The 23,648-nt window shown below is 41.1% G+C and overlaps 1 protein-coding gene across 1 annotated transcript in view; it reads left to right on the forward strand.

Moving 5' to 3' along the window:
- ESX1 (ESX homeobox 1) overlaps positions 1-23,648 on the forward strand; it is a 61,474-nt gene that overhangs the window by 34,158 nt on the left and 3,668 nt on the right. The window contains exons 3-4 of the mRNA XM_078686326.1: positions 4,540-4,585; positions 22,458-22,744. Coding sequence (XP_078542452.1) covers positions 4,540-4,585; positions 22,458-22,744 — 333 coding nt within the window. The remainder of the gene's footprint in view (positions 1-4,539; positions 4,586-22,457; positions 22,745-23,648) is intronic.

Here is a 23,648-nt window from a genome sequence, read left to right on the forward strand (position 1 = left end):
TATTGAGATTCTCCCCACAGTGTAAGAAATTTTTAACATTAATTCACCCTTGTTGCAAAAAGTGTACCGTACTACGCTTCTAAAAAATCTATCAAAATTCGTTTTGATGACAATCATGTTTCATCGATGATCTGATGTTATTCTCACTTTCAAGTATTGGATATCAATTATCTCTCTAGGAAAGGGGAGAATTGATGTTTCCAGCATAATCACTAGTCCTTATGATGATTTTGTTCACTTACTGAGAAGGGGCTAAAACATTGACACTCTGTAGGTGTTTTGCCTGCTAACTACACATGTTGTTATACTTTATATATAGCCATGAATCTGAGATCTTTTAATGGTGTTGTGCTGTGCATACAACTACCGTTTTAATGATATGTCCTGTCATAAAATCATTCTCTCACATTTCACTTTGTGGTAATGGGGAACCTTCTCTTTCCTTGTTCTCCTTGATATTTTTAAATCTTTGTTTATTCCTTGGACTTTTATCAACTGTTTCAGAAGCAATTATATTTTGTAATTTACTGCTGAGAGCTCGAGCAGCGCTGCTGTTTTCTTTCCATCTGGAGCTTATCTATCAACATAACTACTCTACAGATATCTATTCACTTTACATCTCTGAAGGGTACAACACTATTGATTGTGGTTGAATGCTTACCATTGGTAACCGCTCTGTTTTTCTGTACACCATAACATTAAATCAGAACTATGGGATCATATATCACATATGAGAGATTTTGGAGTGGTTTGGGACCACACATCGGAGATCCGTCATGAAGGACCCAATTCAACCTACTCCAAATATTGAGCGTTAATAGATCTGATTTGTGCAGACTGACATAGCAGAGTTTCCTGGGACCAGCAAAGAGTGCTCTTTACAAGCATCAGCCCTGCATGCCAAACAGCCAAAACACCCTGTACATCTTGAGGACATACCTTCTCTAATAATATTTAACACCCCTCTGAAGACTGACCCCCTTGACATGGAGGCTTCAGAGCACACCAGAGTCTGGCTTCATCATCTTCTCCCTTCAAAGCTACATTGTAAATTTCAAATGACTGCCCAGAAATATACTTGTATCTATGTAGCACTGTGCTTTCTACTTGTGCTTGTCACACTCACTGAAACTCTCCAGAACCATAGGCTATATCAACAATGGTTGACCTTTATGTCATGCTTACCAAGTTCATGAAAGAGCATTTCTTTCTGAAAAAAAGTGAGCACTGTTTCTATGCTGCATAAAAAAATAAACACATAATGAAATATCCAGTTAAGTTATTGTGTGCTTTACACCATGGTACCCACTTTCAAGCGTTGCCGATTACTGGCAGCTAAGTGAACTGATGAAAAAAAAATGATACGTGCTGATATATAGTTGGGCCGTCATTCGTCAGTCCATCCTTTGCTAAGATGATGGAAAAAACAACTTCATCGCTCTGGCGGAGTTGCTGACCACCATATTTTGCAATGTCCGTCGGACTGGTGGAAATGTCTGTCGGCCCAGTGAGCGTGCCCGAATTTAAATTTGGCAGGTAGACCATAGTCTTGGCAGGTAGGGAACTCCATTTCCATTGCAATGGAGTTCCCCCACTGCCAAGAAATAAATCAGGCTCTCTGTGATTTGCCCAGGAGCAGCAGCGGTCCGTGCAGGTAACAGCGGTGGGGCGATTGGGCCGTGTAAGTGGAGATTCCGAGGGACAATGACGAGGGAAAATGAATTATTTATTTCATTTTCCATCAGCATCATCCCTCTGAATCCCCCCTTACACGGCACCGGCCCCACCGATGTTACCTACGTGGACCGCGGCTGCCCAGGAGCACACAATGTGATCAAGTGTGCAAGCTGGGATTTTAACCCAGATAACAGTGTTTAAAAGTTGATTATGCATGAGGTCCCTGCCATATGTTCTGTTGTATCATTTTACCTAGGTGCATTTTAAAAGTTGTATTTGCAATGGCTATCAAAGCGGCGACATGCATAAGTAATCCACTGACCCTAGATGTTAAAGAGGCATCTGTAGTGGCCAAAAGGACGTTTTATGATTATATGCATGAAAAATGCAAGTAGACCAATGGGCTGATTAAGATTTGTGCTGTTGCAGAAAATCATCCGATTTAGTGCATTTTAGCTTTATAGGAAATGTTAAAATTGTCCTGGAAATGGGCAGATGGGACCTGGCTAATCTCTGGTAAAATAAGATTTTCATTTGAAAAAAAAACTTTTAAAATGTAGCTACACTAGTGTATTCCCCAAATACTGAACAAAGGAACTTAGAGACCAAAAAATATAGGGCCTCATTACGATGTCGCTCGGAAAGCATTCCGCCCAACTCCTTGTTGGAGTTGTTTCTGACTGACTCGGAGTCGGGGAGTCTGACCAACTGATTATGATGGTTGGACTCCCATTGACTTCAATGGAATCCTGTGTTCCGACCGACAACATTGGCTCCCATTGCAAAAAAGAGGTGGTTGCGGAAAACCCTGCACCCTGTGACTGGCACCCCAAGGTGCCTGCCACACTGTGCATGGTTTGAAAGATGAGTCCCATGGGTATCCCCATTGGGCCCATCCTGAGGTCTCCAGGTGAAGGGGGCCTGCTACCAGCCCTCAAAGTCATTTCCGACAGCCTTTTTTGTGTTGGACAGACCAAGTCTGAAAGGCTGTCAGAATCTGACATCGTAATTGGTCGGTCGGAAATGCTGTCCATTAAGCTGTACAAATCGGTTTCCGACCGACTCGGATTCTCTGAATGCCTGTCAAAACCGAGTCAGAATGACCAAAAGGCTTACTTTTATCATAATCGGTCAGTCGGAAATGTTTCAGAGTTGTCAGAAACATGGGTCCTGACAAGGGTTAGGAAAATCCAAATGCTATCCAGAGCCCTTCCGACCGACATCATAATGAGGCCCATAGTTATAACCATGTTTTAATAATATTAAAGTTTTCTTGCCCTGCCCGCTAGAGCTTAACAGAGATTACCACCTTCTCTGTCTGAAGGTGCTAACTGGTGTTAATTGACTGGTACACGATTATAGGCCCGAGCAGAAATTGTCAGCACATATTGAAGCATTTGACAGTTGCTATCACCTGACAGCATAAAAGCAAGCATCCTTTCTCCTAATTTCACCTAACACAGACAGAAAACACCAAGAAACCCCTCTTGTCTACTTTATGTCACCTTTTCACACTCTCATCAGTAATTCATGTAGAGTAGATATGATTCCAGTATTTCATAGAGAGAAATAACATGATCTGATTCCAGTATTCATGCAGAGTAATAGCATTATCTCATTCCAGAATTTCATGTAGAGAAAGGAGAAATTATTCCAGTATTTCATGCTGAGTAATAACATGATCTGATTCCAGTATATCATGTAGATTAATAAGAAGATATGACTTCAGTATTTCATGTAGAGTAATAACATGATCTCATTCCAGTCTTCATGCAGAGTAATACCATGATCTGATTACAGAAGTTAGTGTAGAGTAATAAGAATATATGATTCCAGTATTTCATGTAGAGTAATAACAAGATCTGATTCTAGTATTTTATGTCGATTAATAACATGATTTGAAGAGATCATACTATACTCACGTCCTGTTACATCCGTTTGGGCTTAGGTCATGCGTCCAGTGTGCGGTGGGGTTTGGATGGCACAGACTTTCTGCACTTGGCATGGGGGTGTGTACCGGTGCACTCCTATTGGTTGGAAGTACAGGAGGCACTCTCTAGTATGACGGAGGGCAGGGTAGTGCTGACACCCTTGATAATCCTATTGGGCTATGACAAAGATTTCCCTGCGCCTACTTGTAAACATATTGCTCTGTCCCTACTTCTTGCCAAGAGACGCATTGCTTGTTGCTTGTGTAGAGGGTGGCCACCTAAAGTTAAGGACTGGCTCAATGATATTGTCTACTTTAACACCCAGTTGACAATATATGTGGCACTCTTGACCCCCTCCCATGCCCTAAAGACATTTAGCAACCTTTACATATCTACTTGCAACTTTGGACTGTGGTCCAAGGTTCCTGATGCATGCCTTCTTAACTGTACATTTTCCTGCTGCTGTGCCCCTTTTGTCTCTGCTGAAAGGTGAAGGAAGCCATTGTGGAGCCCTCCTTTCCTGGATCGCTCCTTGATGTCTGTCGCTTTCCATGAGCATGCTGTAATTTGATTGGTATCATACCTTCCAGGTTGTTAGTGGTGGAGCTTACCGTATTGGGTCCACTGCCTTAAAGTACTTGCAGTCATGTCACCCTGTTAATGCTATGTCTGATATATCATGGTCACCAGTGTTGTGGCTGTGCATTGTACGTTATATTTGAAAAATTTATAAATAACATGTTCTGATTCCAGTATTTCATGTCGAGTAATAACACGATCTGATTCCAGTATTTATTGCAGAGTAAAAACAAGATATGATTCCAGTGTTTAATGCAGAGTAATTACATGATCTGATTTGATATTTGATATTCCCCAATTTCATCTTCGAAATTATGCATAATGAATCATTTTGTGTCTGCTTCTTCTACAGAGAGGAACTGGCGATGCGTCTGGATTTAACCGAAGCCAGAGTGCAGGTCAGTATCAAATTAAGGTTAAATGTTTGCAATTTTCACGTTTTTTGTATTTAAATTATATTATTTAAATTCACAAAAAAGCAAAAGAAATAGAAGAAAGTATAGCATGAAAACAGGTGAGCATCCTTTTACAATATGCGTACAGTGGCTAGGCAGACAGGTTTCTATACCCAATCGACTATTTTCATGTTTCAACCACAGTGGCATAACGAAACTTGAGGGGGTCCCCCTGCAAAGTACATAGAGGGGGACCCAACACTCCAGACTCAGTTAGGAGTTCTCAGGCCAGGGGCCCACCTCAAATGAACAATGCCGGGGTGGTGCGGGGGGCTCCCTGGAGTTCGGTCCTCCCCCAGCAACTTGGGGATTGCGGGGCTAATGTTATTCCACTGCTTTTACCCTGAAACTTCAGAGACACGCGAAAGATTGAAGGAACTTGAAACATTAGAAAACATCGACAGACCCAGCAAAACAATTGTATAGATCAAAAATGTTTAACTCCTCAAAAAAAAAACGAAATTCTAGTTTGCGGTGATATCAACCCCTTAATACATCCTGATTTTAAGTCATGCATCAATAACAAACCGAAAAGATATTTGGGGGTTTGGTTTTCATCCTCAGTTGCTGATCTTTATAGTTTAAATTTTGTACCAATGCTGCAGAAAATCCGAGTATTGTTTGAAAGATGGAACTCCCTACCATTGACTATTCTGGGACGTATTGCTCTAATTAAGATGTCGGTTCTTCCGTTATTTAATTTTCTATTCTCAACTATCTCTTGTGCCCTGCCTGGCTCATTTTTCACTAAGGCTGAATCTTTGTTTTCTTCTTTTATATGGGCTAAAAAGACGCCACGCATTGCCTTGCACACTTTATTTGAGGATAAGGAACAAGGAGGACTTGCTCTTCCTAATCTGAAAGACTATTATGATGCCTATTTGGCTCAATTTATGACAAGATTTAAGGACAATACCCAACAACTTTTTATTATTTTTTCTTTGATTTGATTTGTATAGAAGCTCAGATTCCCTCACCGCTTCAAATTTTCAAATCACCAAAAACAGTCAGGTATAAGGTTTTGCACTGGTTCTTTAAAAGACGCACAGCACTGTTAAAAAGGCACTCTCTTCCATTTCTTAATTTATTCTCTCCCATTAGTTCTGTTTTTTCTTTTTTTGGGGTAGATATCAATTTGGAGCTTTTAGAAAAATGGCAGAAAATAGGGTTCAGGACACTGAATGATTTTTTGAAAAATGATACCTGGATTATGATGCCTGATTTGATAGCCCGGATTCAGGGTAATTTTTATATTACTGGGTTCATATAAGCTGATTCATGGTGTTTTGCTTCAATTAGATCCGACACATCTTTCACCCCCTGATTCACTATTTAATGAACTTTTTCTGTTAATACAAGAAAGGAAGCCTGGGGAGTGGAAACGTCGGTTAACCATGAACAGGGATCCGAATTTATATGGCAAAGCAAGTAATAAATGGCTAGACCAGGAAAATATGGTATTAACGCCCGCCATATGGAAGAAAATTAATGTGCTGAATTTTTCTGCACTAAGAGGGGCCAATTGGCGCAGAATGCTGTTTTTTAGTAAATGGCTTCTGTATTTTACCCCGGTTAAAATTAACAAGATGTATCCTGAGTGCTCTTCGAATTGTTATAGGTGTTTGCAGCATGACTCAGCTAACTGGTCCCATGTGGTTGCTAACTGTTCTAAAATTGTTCCTTTCTGGGAAGATATATTTACGTTCTTGCAAAACCAGTGCGAAATCTCAATTTCTGTTAATTATAAAATGATTTTGTATGGATTCGACCCGGAAATGATGCTAGAAGGGCATTTAGTTAAATTCACATATATCGCTATGGCCGTGGCGAGGTCATTAATCCTTCAAAATTGGCGATCGCAATATTACCCCAACGTACATGAATGGTGTTATAAAATGCAAAAAGTTAGAAACAGTGAACAAGTGTATGCTCAAAGAGTGGGGGCGATTCGGAAGTTTGAGAAAATCTGGGGTTCTTTTTCTTTCAATGGTAATTGAGCCTTAGTGTATATATGGCTCTGGTTTTTTTTTTTTTTACGCTTTCTTCTCTCCATATTTACCTTTATTGTTCCAATCTATTATGATGGTGATATGTGTGCTTACTGATTTTTGCTGATTTATGTATATTTGGTTAAAATTACGTTATGCTCTTGTGTGTGTCCAAGACTTCAATAAAAATAAGTTAAAAATCAGAAGTGACCAGGTAAAACTAAAAAATATGAAAGCAAAGAACAACAAGAGAGGAAATAAGAGGCATGTGTCAGTACAGTGTTAAAGTAGTTTCCCAAATACTCCTCTAAATATAGTGGGTCTTTATTTACCTACTGATTGTTAGGCATGCTGACATTCAATGCATGTGCTCCTCATAAATGTGCAATGCAGCCAGGTAATGCATTTGTGCAGGGCTCGAGTCGGGGGTACACGCAGGTGGACGGCGTCCCCCCAATCTTTTCACAGGGTGGACACCGTTCCACCTGCCAAGAAGCTAGGCCTCACATAAATAAGCTGAACGTGTCCTGGTGTAATTTTCAGCACGTGACCTCATGAGGTCATTTGCATATTGTCAGTCCCCCCACTTCTTTTTATAGGACTTGTGCCCTGCATTTGTGTCTGTGTGTGCGCACTTAAATTGCCTACAGATAATTTCAGACCTTTCAACTTGTGATTTTTTTCCCCTGTGTGATGAGGGGGTGGGTCCTTGAAGGGGGCGGGGCTTAGTGCCGAGCACTGCCTGAGACACTATTAAATTCACAGCTTCAAAGCTGATGACAAAACCAAAAACACAGCTTTTGCGGCTACTGCCCATGTCCCGGGGAGGTTTCCCATCTCATAATGGATATCAGCTAAGGATAACCCTCCACACATTTAGCCGGAAACCTGCTTTCTGCAGAGGGTTACAGCTAATTGTGTGCACTAATTGTGTGCACACCGTGTGATATCCTCTCCCTACAAGGTGGGGCTCTTATGGGAGCCAATATCGTGTGATACATAGTGGCACCGTGTGAGTTGGAAGGTCTACAATTTAATTGCCCTGATTCTACTTCCTAATTCCAATTAAAAAATAACACCACATAAGATATTGTCATTATCCTGCATGGTGTACAGTCATAATATAGAGTCAATTATTTCGACTGGACAGAATATCGAGTAAAAAATATAGAATGGACATAATATCGACTAGACATAATATAGACAACAAAAATATCGACTAGAGAAAATTAATATCGAATAGAATGGACATAATATCGAATCAAAAATATAGAATGGACATAATATCGACTAGACATAATATAGACAACAAAAATATCGAATTTAAGGTAAGTTAATAATAATTTTTATTTTTTGTGTAATATAAGTCTGTAGCGGGTTGTGGGTTTATAGGGGAATAGGGTGGGAAGTAATTTAATTCTAATTAATTAAATATGTTAATTTATTTATTGATATATATTTAGAATTAATTGTTAATTAATTATTAATTGGTAATTAATTAAAATATAATTGGTAATTAATTATAATTGATTAATTGATAAATATTTTAATTTTAGTAATTTATTTTCTGTAGCGGGTTGTGGGTTTATAGGGGAATAGGGTGGGAAGTAATTTAATTATAATTAATTAAATATGTTAATTTATTTATTGATAATAATTTAGAATTAATTGTTAATTAATTATTAATTGGTAATTAATTAAAATATAATTGGTAATTAATTATAATTGATTAATTGATAAATATTTTAATTTTAGTAATTTATTTTCTGTAGCGGGTTGTGGGTTTATAGGGGAATAGGGTGGGAAGTAATTTAATTATAATTAATTAAATATGTTAATTTATTTATTGATATTTTTTAAACATTAATTGTTAATTAATTATTAATTGGTAATTAATTAAAATATAATTGGTAATTAATTATAATTGATTAATTGATAAATATTTTAATTTTAGGGTTCAGGGTCAGTTTTCAGTTTTTGGGTAAAGGGGTATTTTTAGGGTTCAGGGTCAGTTTTCAGTTTTTGGGTAAAGGGGTATTTTTAGGGTTCAGGGTCAGTTTTCAGTTTTTGGGGTAAAGGGGTATTTTTAGGGTTCAGGGTCAGTTTTCAGTTTGTAGGTAAAGGGGTATTTTTAGGGTTCAGGGTCAGTTTTCAGTTTTTGGGTAAAGGGGTATTTTTAGGGTTCAGGGTCAGTTTTCAGTTTTTGGGTAAAGGGGTATTTTTAGGGTTCAGGGTCAGTTTTCAGTTTTTGGGTAAAGGGGTATTTTTAGGGTTCAGGGTCAGTTTTCAGTTTTTGGGGTAAAGGGGTATTTTTAGGGTTCAGGGTCAGTTTTCAGTTTGTAGGTAAAGGGGTATTTTTAGGGTTCAGGGTCAGTTTTCAGTTTTTGGGTAAAGGGGTATTTTTAGGGTTCAGGGTCAGTTTTCAGTTTTTGGGGTAAAGGGGTATTTTTAGGGTTCAGGGTCAGTTTTCAGTTTGTAGGTAAAGGGGTATTTTTAGGGTTCAGGGTCAGTTTTCAGTTTTTGGGTAAAGGGGTATTTTTAGGGTTCAGGGTCAGTTTTCAGTTTTCGGGTAAAGGGGTATTTTTAGGGTTCAGGGTCAGTTTTCAGTTTATGGGTAAAGGGGTATTTTTAGGGTTCAGGGTCAGTTTTGGGTTTTTGGGGTACAGGGGTACTTTGTAAAAATAAAGTAAAATTACATTTAAATTACATTTATTTAATAAAATTAAATTATATTAAATTATATTATAATATTTTTTATTAATTTATATTCAAAAAATTATTATATACTTACCAATACTTATGTTGTAATGGTATGCGTTGTAAAGGTATATGCGTTGTAAAATCTTGCGTTGTAAATGTATGCGTTGTAAAAGTTTTTGCGTTGTAAAAGTTTTGTTGTAATGGTAGGCGTTGTAAAAGTATGCGTTGTAACGTCATACATCCCTGGAGTGGGAATAGTAATTTTAACCTCTACGCTATCCAGCGCTTTCCCTACTGTTGCACCCACTGGAGTGGGAGTAGTAAATTTTACCTCTACGCTATCCAACACTTTTGCTAATGTTGAACTCACTATAGTTGTAACAATAAATTTTAAACATTTTCTAAAATGTTATATATGTTTATTTAATAATATGTTTAAATATATATATATATATATATATATATATATATATATATATATATATATATATATATATATATATATATATGTGTGTGTGTAATTTTTGGTGATATAATTTTTTTAATTATATAAATTATTTATTAAAATTATATTTTTTTAATAATTATTTCTAAGTTTATATTAAATATATGTATTACTATATTAGTTTTAACTTAATTTTAAGACATTTTAAAAAATCGATATTTTGACAGTCTATATTTTTGTAAGTCGATATTTTGGAGTCGATATTTTGGTACTTACCTGTTTGAAGATAGGGAGTCGATATTTTGTCAATCGATATTTTTGACTCGATATTTGTGTATCTCGATATTTGTGTCGTCGATATTATGTCAGTGATCCATCCTGCATGATTAAAATCAGTATACTGCCTATGCTGTTGACAAGAGGCTGGGATTCGCCATCAGGGCAGGTCCATTGTGTCCCATTTGAGTACAAAGGAGCTGGCATCGCCAGTCTTTTAACCCAGGACTTTCCCTTCTATGAAGCAGCTGTGTCCATGTGAATTATATTCCTGTGACATTTGTTTGTATCCAGTGCATATTTACTACAACTCGTCGCACTCCACTTCACATATTTTTGCAATTAAAATATATTGCATGATGGATTAAAATCTTCAGAATAACATGTCAGGTACAAAAGGCATTCGGTAGGAAAAACGTAATATGATCAGTAAGATAAAATCTACACAGTATAATATCTGCCCATGAAAGGAATTTCCAGTATGTCATTCAAGGGAGATTAACATATTAAACCTTCCATTTCACATTTTATTTACAAAATACTTTTGCCTAATTTATGCCTTCACAATTGAAAAAACAATTTTAGCCAATCCCTGCATAAAGACCACTTTGCAATCATTTAATTTAAAATGCAGTTCTATGGGCCTTACACTGGGTTTTCTTGAGCAATGGACTTGTTAGCAGGGACCAGAGAAATACTCCCCTGTTTATTCTCTTTTGAATGATTTCCCAAATCCCCCTTTGATATCCTTCCCCTAACCTCCCTTGAACTCATTTCAAGTAAATCAATATCCACCCCTAGCTGCATCCCATACCCCATCGCAAGAAGAAATCTTGAACTTGGGAAGGAGCAATCTGGCACCATCTGTTGGTGCTGCCCTCAGCTCTGCCTAGTCTTACCTGCCCTAGAATCAGCCCTTGCTGAAAGAGGCATTGATTGAAAATAATGGGGGAAGATGTACTCATTGTTGGCACATCCCAGCAGAGCAACCAGAACAGATGCGCTGTGTCAGTGGGAATGAATAAAACAGGGCACTATTAAAAAAAGATGTGTGCTGTTTTATTCTCCCCCAGCACTGACACACTTTTGGCTGCCATGTGCTAATGCAGACACCATTATTCTATAGTGAAAGAGTTTGTTTTTTCTGTCAAGCATATATTTGTTTAATAGGGTTGAACTATTCCAGGACACACACTACGCATAAGTTAGTTCCCCACCTTGTATGTGTGCTGTACAGTGCAGCACACATGCAAAGGTATGAGAGTTTTAAGAAAACTCGAGATGTGTGTGTTTGTGGCACACATCCCTGTTTACCAATGACCGTAGATACGGATTTGCGTTAGTAACCCATGGGTAATAGCTGGCAGACAAAGTGCATTTCACATTTCCCCTTCACATTTTTCCTTCGTATATACACACCTGAGTCAGTATTTGGTCTTCACAGTGTAAACTTTATTAACTTCAGATACGGCCAATTACTCCATTGGCCTCACTTCTATTAATTTCCTGACCATGCTTTATTTAAAAACACCACAGCACGCAAATAATATATCAAGGTTATACTACATTTCCACTGTATTTACAATTGTCTCTCCACAGGTCCTCTTGCTTTACCTTTGGGCTGTGCCAGCAGGCCACAACCAATATACCCTGCTCTCCTTATGCTGACCGCCCCCCAGCCAACTGAGCAGCAGGTAGATAATTTGCCACTGCTTGTGACAAGCGCCGGCTTCCTGGGTAGAGCCAGAGAGTCCAGAGCCACCAGCAGGTCAGCCCCCTCTCCCGCCAGCCCGGAGCCCCCGATATACTGCAAGCCCTGTTTTGGGGCAAAGCAGCCACTGACAAACGGAGTCACTGTCATTTCTCTTGCCCCGGACCCCACCTAACCAAGCTCTGCTCATAGGGATGGGTGGGTAACTTCTTCCGCGACCTCCGACCTCCCCGCAGGCGAATGGACAAAGAGGGCGGCGTTTTTGCCCCTCAGGCTTTTAAACCCCGCGCCAGTTCCTGTTTCCTGGGGACCCCACGTGACGCGTATCCGGTTGTGGCGTTTTCGTAATTCCCTGCTTGCAAGCCCTCGCCTTCCTTTTCCGGGTCTCTTGACCCGGAAGGGATTTCTACCCTGTTCCGCCATTTGCTGCCCCTAAAGGCTCCACGCCCCCTAGGTGGGGGTGGCACCTGTCAGATCATAGGAACAGTCATGTACCCTGCATGGAATGACCCAGGCGCAAAGTTGTGCATATCACCACTTACCTTTCTTTACAAAACTTAGTTTCCATCACAAATCATGATTTGCCTAGGAATACAAATCCCAACAAAACATTTTGCGCAGGGTTTATACCACCTTTGTGACACAAATCCAGTGTAAAATGTGGATATATTTCCCCCAAGGCATGAAAATGAAAGCAAGCTGCTTCTGGGTCGTTTAGGTCAGCCAGGTATATAAGATTTTGTGCTCCACTTCATTCTCCTAAAGTGCCTTAAACATTCATAAAGTTGAATGTTATAAATGCAATTTATCACGAATTTTACTAGACATCGATGCTCGAGTACTTTACAATTCTAATTGTTGGTCTAAAAATTATTGCTTAAGGATCTTGTCGGTGTCCATGTGTTTCTTAAATATACAAATAAAGAAAGATGGCCGACAAAGGAAATAAGTTGTGTCTGCCCTGCGAGGAGTTGGTCGACATGACCTCTCCATTTCCTCGGTACGGACGTCATCGCCTCTAAGTTCTAACCTAAAATCCCCCTCGCTATCTCCGGCTCGGTCAATCTTAAGGTTCGTGGATTGAGGGACAAATAAACTGGGAGAAAAGCAGCTACATGCCATTTGATAACGAGAGGACCCCCGCTTCTGCTGCGGTCCTGAGAGGCGTAACCGATGGCTCCCGCACCGAGGTCTGCTCAAATGAAGAATTAAGTAGGGTGACCAGAATTTTAAAGCAAAAAACTGGTACATTTCACAAAAATAGAAGAAGGACTGCAATTTTACTTCAAGCGATGAGAGAGCTCGTCAGCAGAGAATTACAGAACAGGCAGTAAGAACATACGTAAAATGCAATTTTTAAACCCAGTAGCTTGCCTGTTAATTAAATTGCTTTCTTGAAACAACTGCTAACTATCACTGCTTTGTAAAACATAAAAAACACCTCCCACCGTTTTCAGTCGTCCCTCTTTAAAAACAGGGACAAGAGCTACATTTCTTGAAATTTGCTGGGACAGCTGGTTAAAAACGGGGACCGTCCTGGAAAACGGGGACGCCTGGTCACCCTAGAATTAAGGGTATTTCCAGGCGCCCACGGGCACAAATGTGAAGCGCCTGAAGTGCTGAGGAGATCGTGGGGGCAGCGTTTTAGCACCTCCGGTAAAAGCGAGTGCAACAGCATCCATGAAATGGCGGCTGCCTCGGAAGAGCACTCTGGTGTGCGGCGATCTCCGAGAAAGACACCTGCCTCTGACAGCCTAAAACTCGTAAAGGGAGTGCTCTTGCCTGACACTGAGGTGTCCTGCCCAGGGAGATGACCACAGCTGAAGCAGCCTTACACGGTGAGCGTGCCTGATCCTCTTGATACTGCACAGGCCGGACTACCCTGCTAGGAGGCTAAGCGGCTACTGCAAACCTAGCATACTACTGTGAGAGCGACTCATGGAGGCTCTGGAAAACCTACATTTACGCTGCAAAGGCTCTTTCCTGGGCTACATGACCCCTCATGCTTGACTCTAAGATGGCGCCCTGAGCTTCGAGGGTTCGAGTCGAGAGCATCATGATAAGACAACGGAGGACACAGGGCCTCTGAGGAATGAGTGAGTGGTAACGGACCCACCCTCCCCCCACCCGGCCCCCCTCTCAAATGAGATAGAGCAGAGACAGAGCCCTAGTGGCAAAACACCCACCGGCACCACCCTGTAGCGGCCCGACTGATAGAAGGAACTGCGAAGGCCAGGTAGGAACGTGATTACACTGCAGAGTGAGCTCCAGCTACCCTGGAACACATGAGGAAGCGCGCCCGAGTAGTGAGGCGAGTCTGGTGGCTGAAGCGGGGATCAGGGGCACTGAGCTGGAACACGTGGAGGGGTAACAAACTGGTGCGGGCCGCTGCGAGGGGAGGTGACCCGGTCGGCAAGCAGAGCGATGAGGGATGTATAGAAATGAACTGAGCTCCTGAGGCAGAGGACCCATCTGGACCTGAGAGATGGAGAGAGCCTGAGGATCGAGGAGGAGCCCCGGGGGCACTGAGTTTGTGCGTGCGAACCTGCGACACAGATCATAGGTGAACAGAATTTTGCCATCATTACACAGTGAGAAGCAGCTGGGAGAGGGATTTCGGAAAAGCTGCGGCTGGCCAGTAGACCCAAAAAGACACTAACTAACACATACAGAGCAGTGGAAAGATGGGAGCATATCCTGGGGGAAAGAGTAACACTTGATCGGGCTATATTCTATTACAAAGTTATACCTGTTTCATTGTGCTCTGTTCACAGTAGTCTACCAATCCTTCCCACCTGATTTGCCTGACCCCGATGCCAGGACCTAAAATGGCGGCTTCCATTACAGTCAGGTGCATGGCCATAAACCTAATATAAAGCGAATGCATGCAGTTGTGTGCGGAATCCATATTGTATGCCAGCGACATTTAAACTATCTCCTTTGGATGTGCCCAAATCTGATCTGCCTGGACTGACCAATTCACTGATACCTGAGATGGTGGCTCCACTGTGGAGATTCTCTCTGTAATAAGCCTGATGTGTGATCCCTATCAAGTGTCTTGCCTTCCAAGAGTCCTAAGTAAATGTTACTAGTTCACAATCCAACAGGGTCGCAGCTGAGGAGCGCCTGACCTTAACATGGCCGCCAGTTGTGACTTTCCCCCCAGCTGAAATCTTCGTTCCATAATCCTACCAGGACTGTGCCTGAACTCAAGATGGCGTCTGGGATTCATTCGGACCATGGTTTCTCCCCCCCCATCTCATCCTGACAGCGGAGTCCATGCACTATGTCCGACACCCGTTGGAGCTGCTCTGTTCAGCTATTGAGGAGATCGGCCTTGAGGAGATCGGCCTGACCGTCACCTACCCGGCCGGACTTTGGGCACAGTTTTTCTCCCTGTTTTCCCACCCCCCTCATCGTATTTCTGTAACTCTGCTTTTTCCTTGTCTCCTATCTATCTATTTATTCCCATTTAGCACTCTTTCTTTCTTTGTCTTACTTCCTTTGCTCCTATCCCCTCTCACCTGAATCTTTCCCCTTGCCCGCTACACCGCCTAGCCCCCTGTCCTTTCGCGCCCTTTGACTAAGCACTCCTACTCTCCTTGTTGGGGAAAGATCCAATATTTATACTCTGGAGTCTCAGCAAACCCGCCGAGAGAGTCCACAGCGCCAAGGGAGCCACTCACAGCTGAGGTATGGTATGGCACCTCTTGCCAAAGAACTCCTTCTCCCCTTTTTGGGGAAGGATCCAGGATATAGGCCTTGGAGTCTCAGAGACCCCTGTGAGAGAGTCCACTGTGTGAAGGGAGCCTCTCGCAAAAGAGATAGGGAAGTGATACCACTTCCCCCTGGGATCACAGCTTACTGGACTTTGGACGTTGCTTTGACTCGTCTACCGGTTTGTGTCCCCGTCGCCCTTCCCCTCCTCTTTCCATGTGGTGTCTCTCCCCCACCTCTCCTCTTTCCCGCCTTTATTATCTGTCTACTTCCCCTGCTCCTACCCCCTCCCCTGAATCTCTCCCCTTGCCTACTTTACCCTTACGTACGTGTGCTTATTGTTTATCTCGACCTTACAAGTAACTATGTTGCCATGCTCTAATAACTGTGTAACCTTTGTAACGATGTAACCGGTAACTATGATCTGATACTCATGTAAAGCGCTCTGATACCTCCGGGTATAGCCATCGCTATATAAAACCTTTAAAATAAATAAATAAATAAATAAAATGAACTTAAAACTCCCTCAACTGGCTACTCCACAAAGTACACAGTGATCAAGCTGTGCCGACATCGTTGGGTAAAAAAGAGAAGAAAGACTCCACGTTCGCACTGCCTCGGTGTCGCAATGTTCAAACAGGCAGACACTCTAGAAAGTAAACAAACACGTGCTCTGCAAACCAAGCCGCTGCACAAAAAGTAATAATACAATTTGCTCTGAAATCCAATAAAAATCGTGGCGATAGCAAAAAAATACAATTTAAAGTACGTGGCTTGTACTGTAGGCTGCATTCACAGACAGATTCTGCAACAAAATGGAAAACTTCACAAACAAGCATTTGCAATGCAATAGGTCTCCAATTTACGCGAGACCTATTGCATTGCAAATGGTTGGCAACATGGCATCATGGACAACGGGAGGGAGGGTGGGGGGTTGAAGGTACAGACAACGGGACGACGGGGGAGGAGAGGAGAAGACACGGACATCCGTACGGAGGGTGATGGGGTGAATTAGGCATGACAACAGGAGGGGGGGTAGAAGGTACAAAAACACATTCTTACCAGGTCCGTCTCCTGCGGCGGGCTCCGAGTCCAAAAGGAAATAGTACACAGCCATGGAACATCCAAGTAAATGGGCCAGTAGCCATGAGAGGGTACAAATGACGACATGACTGTACTAAGAAGGGACTAACAAGCCTCATAATCAATCAGAAGACAACATTTACAAAGGATAAAAACACAAAACAATGAAAAATGAGGGTGGGGGAGTGGGCGGGGTTTCTCTCCGTACTGAGCTACCACAGCTCTTCGCAGAGCAGCGCTTGCGAGCTGGCTCACGCTCGACCTAAAAATGGAGGTTACGGATATGGGCGCCAAACAACACAAGAATGTATCTCTAAACCCTCCCAGTTTTGTATTTCCACTACGATTAACTACATCAGAATTGCGACAATGGATTAAGTTGGTATCGAAAGCTTATGATTTTAGTGCACCATTTTATTATTTATAATTGGTTCAAATCGCTATATGTATGACCATAGACCATTTTACAGGAAACAGGAGGAGTTTAGCATGTAGATTAGAAATGAAATACTCCATCACACATATCTTATTAGATTTTTTATTTATTAGAGAACAATTTTAATGAAACATGACATTCACATATGCAGGGTATGAGCTTTTTTCTGCAATACAGTTTTAAAATTATTATTAGTGGGAAAGATATGTAAAATTGTTTAGCATAGCATTGATCTTCGCCTGTGATAATCTATCCCAACCGTCTTTTCAGCCATCTTTTTATATAATAGAATACTCCTTGTGTGTATCTGTGTTTGTGTGTCTGTTTGTCACTGCATCACGGCATTATGAATTTTTACTATGCACACAAAGCAAGCTGTTATTATGAATTTTTATGTTTGAACTTTTCTAACCCTGAAGAATTCTATATTGTATATGTGTTTTCTATTATATGGTGTTTCTCATTAACTGGGACAAAAGAATGTGTTCTTTACACACAACCAAATGCTTTGAAAAAAACATAAATCCCAAATAAAATACATTCATTGTAAGCTTTACTTTTAAAACAACTGGTCATTTTAGCTGCATTTGACTATAAACAATGAGATGGAACATTATTTTAAGGCATGGTAGTGAGCCCAATACTGACATAATATCATAAGGAACATTTTCATAATATGTATTGGTCAAATTACTTGGTTTAAAAGAAAGTTAATAGTATTCGCAGAGGCCGCCCCTGAAGGGGGCCTCACGGGCTGGCACCATCACGACCGCCGGGGCCCTGAAAAATCTGGTTTGGGCCGCTGCGGCGTGGCAAAGAAAACAAAGGAGGGGGCTCGCCCCCACACCCACCCCACAAAAGATGGCGCACCAAAAGGGTCGCGAGAAATACCTGGCCAATGGCGGGGCCAGGTGATTTCTTGAATCCATCAATGGGGGGTGCCGCCGCTGACTAAAAGGGCAGCGGGGGGTAAAATGGCACCGCTCCCCAAGCATAACTCAATTCGTTCCCTCGTGGAGCTGCAACACAAGTGATTTATGTTCAAGCAAATAAAACTTTGGGACCATACTGCATAAAATGCGCAAGAATAAAGACAAATGCTGTTTCTGCCCTTTTGTTTTGAAGGTTGTGCAAACTGATATTATGGACCTAGTACCAAAAGACGTTCTTTAATGCCAAACTATTGCAGATCCTCACTTCAGAGTGCTCCTAGCACAAAAGTCGATTTGGGAAGCACTTCACTACCACGTGGGGAGTGAAAAAAACATTTTGTAAGGCCCCTCCTTATACATTCCTAAACCCCCCACCCCTGGGACACCTAGGAAAGACACGACTTGTACCTAATATGCCCAACATTGTAGTTTATTACTTTTTAAGTGCCCCAAACACCAAAGTCGAGTTTGGGCACAATTTGCATTTTGAAAGCAGTCCTGCAAAACAGGTCTGCTTTTAATCTCACCTCAGGCTTCGGCAGTGCACACATACAAGTGCAGAAAAGCTGCTGGCTTTTAAACTGCCTAGCAGCCGCGGTCGGTAGTGGGTGTACCTTTAGGGCGGTGACGTGGGGAGGGGGAGGGGCAGAGTGGGGTTTAGTAATCTATGGATTACGGAGCTTTACAGGTAAGTAAACATTTAAATAAATAGAATTAATTTCGTTGCCCGCTCTGCATCGCATTTGGGGATGCAATGCACACAACGAAATTTGTTTTATTTATTTAAATGTTTACTTAATTGTAAAGCTCCATAATCCATAGATTACTACCCCCCACCCTGCCCTTCCCCCTCCCCACGTCACCGCTCTGCAGGTACACCCATTACCGACCGCGGTTGCTGCCTAGCCATATTATATGCTAGGGTCTTAAAGGTAGTTTTAATCCCCCTGCCCTATTATGTACTAGGGCCTTATAGAAGAGGTCATGCCAATCTTAGGTGTACCCTAACTTATAGTGTACCCTAGTGTATGTAGGTGCTGTCACTGTATTCTAAGTGTGTTTTCAGCGTAGCATTGGCCCTAGCCCCGGTTAGGCAGAGCCCAGGGTCTGTCAGAGTTAGTTACCAACAGTACCAGTCTTCAAAAAAGGTGGGGGGCGCAAGGATGATTTTGAAACAAAGGGTTCTTGGGAGATTGGAGAAAGTGCAAAGTTATCAAGATGCCTTACTTTGAAGAGGTGCTAGACTTTCCCAAATGTCAATATTTAGGCGGAAATTGCCAGGTGTATTGATCTGAGGGACAATTGGGCAATCCTTGAAAAAAGAACTGCATGCTGTCCCTTAAGCATTAGGAGCCAGATACTACTACAAGATTGATCTGTACCGAAAGGCTCTTCTTTAAGATTTAACTCCTTAGAGACAGCATGGATAATCAGTCATGACTTTACATTCTTCAAGAGGGAGCAAGGCAGCTGTACCACAAGAGAGTGCATAGAGCCAGACATGCAACCTCTCAGCCTCACAATGCAACAAACTGAAAAAGCTCATCCAAGGCAAGGAAGATGTCTCAGATAGCACACAGTGCAAAGAAATTCACCCTGTGGAGATCATAAACTCTTCCCTTCATATGTGATGCCTTAGGGTACAGCAGTCATTGGTGATGTCAGTCATTGGACCAGCCCGGACAGCAGTGCTCATATTATGGGCTTAAGGAGACTCCAGCAAACGCTGTAGTCCTCACTGCAGCTGTGTCCAGTAGTTCTTGAGTTGAATCAAGGTTGGTTCTCAGCCCAAAGGTTAGTCTTCCTCCTTGCCTCTTCTCCTTCTAGTCACAGCAACATAAAGCGTTTGTTCTCAGTCATTCATATTAGGTCGCTACTCCATGAGAGCGAAGACTGTAATCCCCTGGTTCAATCCTTCCTCTTACTAGTTAGCAAAGTCCCTGCTTGAAATAAAATGTGTTCCTGAGGGCCTGGCTCACAGGGCCAGCCTATATCCAAAGTGGTTATTTGGGTGAGTACAACCAGCCACTCCAAACTACAGCATTAGTTGATATTTTGGGGTATTTAAACTGTTTCCTTCTTTCGGTTCAGTTCAGGTTCTAGATAGCAGACATACCAAAATGTGATCAATAACACAATATTGTGGCAAACAATATTGTTGACAAAAATATGACGTCAAAAATATAGTTTACCACAATATCGGGTTCCTATAGTTATAATGGTATATCATGGACAGCATATCAACCAAAAACATACAAAAATATTTATTTTAGGATAAATATTCAGTTTAAAGTAGAAATTGCTGAATATTATATTATATAAAATAAATATAATGTCATTTTAATTTCAAATCCACTAATATTTAGTACTATGGGGAAGATTATGATACGGCCCATAAAGGCTCCGACCTGTGATTCCCTTCAGTAATGACGATTCCTTCCAGGTCTGGTTTACCTATCCTCTGATGCCGTCTCCTGGCCAAGTGGAGTCTTCTGCATATCATATGAGCTCTATTGCTATTAGCAGTTGTAACTCAAGTGTCTGGAAGGGCTGAACAGCAGTGTTTAGTAGCTATTATACTCAGCCAGGCTAGTAATCAGGAAACAGAAAAGTCACCAGCTCAGCTAAAAGGGTCTTTGGTGAGCACTCTTTGAAGACTAGCATTACTGATACTAAACATGAAACCATAAAAAAATAAGCAACTGAAATCCTGTTGATAGAAGGAAAGTGCAAGAAAAACCAAGTCCCACTTAGTTGACCGTGAAAATCTAATTTGCTTTTCCACTCCTCTGTGCAGAGGGCTTGCTCCAAAATCAACCTTCTATTGTTCACTGAGAGTGTGTCACCCAGTGACAAATTAAAAGAATGTTGACTGAAAGATCCCCAGTCAAAGCAAAGTGACCAAGAAGGACTGCCATACCACTGGACATTACATCCTTTTACATCCCACCAACTTTAATAGGATTATATTTTATAAATTGGCATTTAGACACAATATTGGAAACACAAATATTCCGTCAAAAATATCAAGGACAAAAATATTGTGAAGGTAAGTTTCTATAAGTAAGTAAAGTTTTACTATATGTCACTCCACATTTATGAGCCATGACGACATATATCTTCAAGGCACGTAGATGTAGAGTCAAGAATAGTAAAACTATACTTACCTATTTGCACTTACCTTCTCAATATTTTGGTCCTCGATATTTTTGGCGCGATATGCTGTCCACACGATATTTGAGTTTCCAGTATTCAGTCAGTGATCCATGCAAACAATTGGGTCCCAGAGGTGAAGTCGTTGTAACAGTTACGTATTTTTAAGCATATTTTTGTCCAAATTTCACCCTTAAATGTAACTTCCAGTTACAACAAATGAGTTATTATTTGAATATCTACTTTTGTCTAAAAGTTAGGTTGTTATCTCTTAACTGTATTGCTTTGTGCTTGTGATTGCTTGAATCACCAAGAAGACTGTTGGTGACGTTACACTTTGTGCTTAGCCAAGCAAAGGCCAAGGGAATTGTGTTAAGAACTCAAATATGATTTAAAAAACAAAGGGGCATATTAACAACAGACAGCGATAAATATTGCAAAGCGCGCTTAGCGCTTTAATATTTATCGCCGTCTATCGCTGGAATTTATATCTATGTTTGCGCTGTATTTACAAGGCATAGCCCAATGGTGATATAAATTCCAGTGATAGCGGGGTAGTCAATGTTTTGCATGGAACATCGCTGATTTTCCAGCGATGTTCCCTGCAAAATGGCGATATGCTTGTTGATACCACCATGTGGTCGTAACACAAGAATCCACCCCCCATGTTAGGTATGGGTTAGTCATGATTTTAGCAGACGTTAGTTATTGGCGAAAACAGGGGTTTGTGCCCAAAAATAACTTTTGCTAAAATGCATGGGCCACCTTGTAAATATCGTGATGTGCACATCAGCGATCTTTACAAGGTTGTACTGCCCAGTGACGCCCACTTTGCATCTCATTAAAGATGCAAAGGGAGGCATCGGAAAAAAGGGTGCTAACATGCAATGTAAATATCTTGTAAATAGGGTGATATTTTTATCTCCGCTTTTTAGCTTTAAAGGCCAAAAAGGCGGAGATATGGCCCTTGTAAATATGCCACCTAAATTGTTAGCCTTGCGAGTTTGGGAACGCTCACCTTCCTAAACTTCGATCTGACATTTTCCATCGAAGGTCAGATCCTATAATCGAAAATGTACTACAGCCAGAATGTGAAGAGGAATAGATGACCCCTTGATATGGATGGGCCATAGTAGAAGTGGTTTCTCCACAGGAAAGCTATTTACATAACTCACTAGATGTGTGTCACATGTTAGAAACAGAGAGATGACATTTCACAACGTGGGAGCTATGACAGATATCCACTCCCCACTCTTGACCTTAGCCCACACTGAGAAATTGACCAATAACCTCTGTATGCTAGCCTCCCAATACCCTGTGATTTCATGTTCAGTGAGAAAACAAGTCATCTGATTTTCATCTTCTCCTTTGAAGGTTTGGTTTCAGAATAGAAGAGCAAAGTGGAGAAAACGTGAAAAAAATGAAATTCTCGGGAGTGTTCCAGGCATGACCCTACCACACCCTCTTGGCTTGTATCTGGACGTCCCTTTGAATCAGCCTCCTCTGTTTGAACCTGCGTGGCGTTCAGTGCCAATGTCAGCTTTAGCTATGCCCTCGTTCTCTCACGGCCTCACCCCAGCTACCGTAGGATCATTCGGTTTTAACAACCTAACATGGACATCTCTCTTCAGAAACCCGATTTTGAGTCCTTATTTTGGAAGGTATGAAAATGTGTTTTACAAGATTATACATCTTATTGGTCTGATTTTGGAAATAATGTATGTTGTGTCTCTTCAGCCTAATGAGTAGATATCTTTATCATATCAACTTAATGAAAAGTGAAGGTAAAAACTATATAAATCCATCTAGTACAATAGGTTGACTGGCCTTGAAAACTCACACATCATAGAGAACTCTTCAGAAAAGCTTCCAGCAGCACTTTCTGCAAGAGATTTCACCTCAAAACCAAGGCACATGCGGAAGCTGTGCATATGCAAGCTTGCACTGGCAAACGGCAGGGCACTCTTTATGAAAGTCATATTCGCTCACATCGGTAATCAGAGTTAGTGACTGAATCAGAATGATCAAGGTGTTATGGGTGGTTAGGTTAGAAAAGTGGCTCATGTTATGTCTTGGAAATTATCAGGATTTGGTTTGACAATAGGGTTAAGGTTAGGTTAGGTTTAGAAGTAGAGTAGGGTCAGAATAAGATGAAATGTAAGTAACGGTGTAAGGGATGAGGTAAGAAGAGGATCCAGGAAAATTGTGGCACAGTGGGTGGTAATGGGGTATAAAATGGCAGAGACCACATGGTGTATGGTAAAATGGTTAGAGTGAGAGCTAAGGAGTGAGTTAACAGGAATTAGTGTATGATTAAGTGCATGTCTTTGAGCAATTCTCAAAATTATTTGTAAAACATCTACATTTCCCCTCAACATTTATGCATTTTCCCTTGACATACTTATTAACCGCAATGTTTTTAACTCTATATCCTTACCGCTACTTTTCACTTTCTACCTTTTTGCACTGTACTTTCCATATGCTAAAAAGATATCTGTAAAATTTCAAAATGTTACTGTTATTGTGAATATACCTTTTATTGAACACTTGTATTTTGCTACTAAT

The sequence above is a fragment of the Lissotriton helveticus genome, chromosome 4_1 (assembly GCF_964261635.1).
Source record: "Lissotriton helveticus chromosome 4_1, aLisHel1.1, whole genome shotgun sequence".
In the NCBI taxonomy this organism is placed as follows: domain Eukaryota; kingdom Metazoa; phylum Chordata; class Amphibia; order Caudata; family Salamandridae; genus Lissotriton; species Lissotriton helveticus.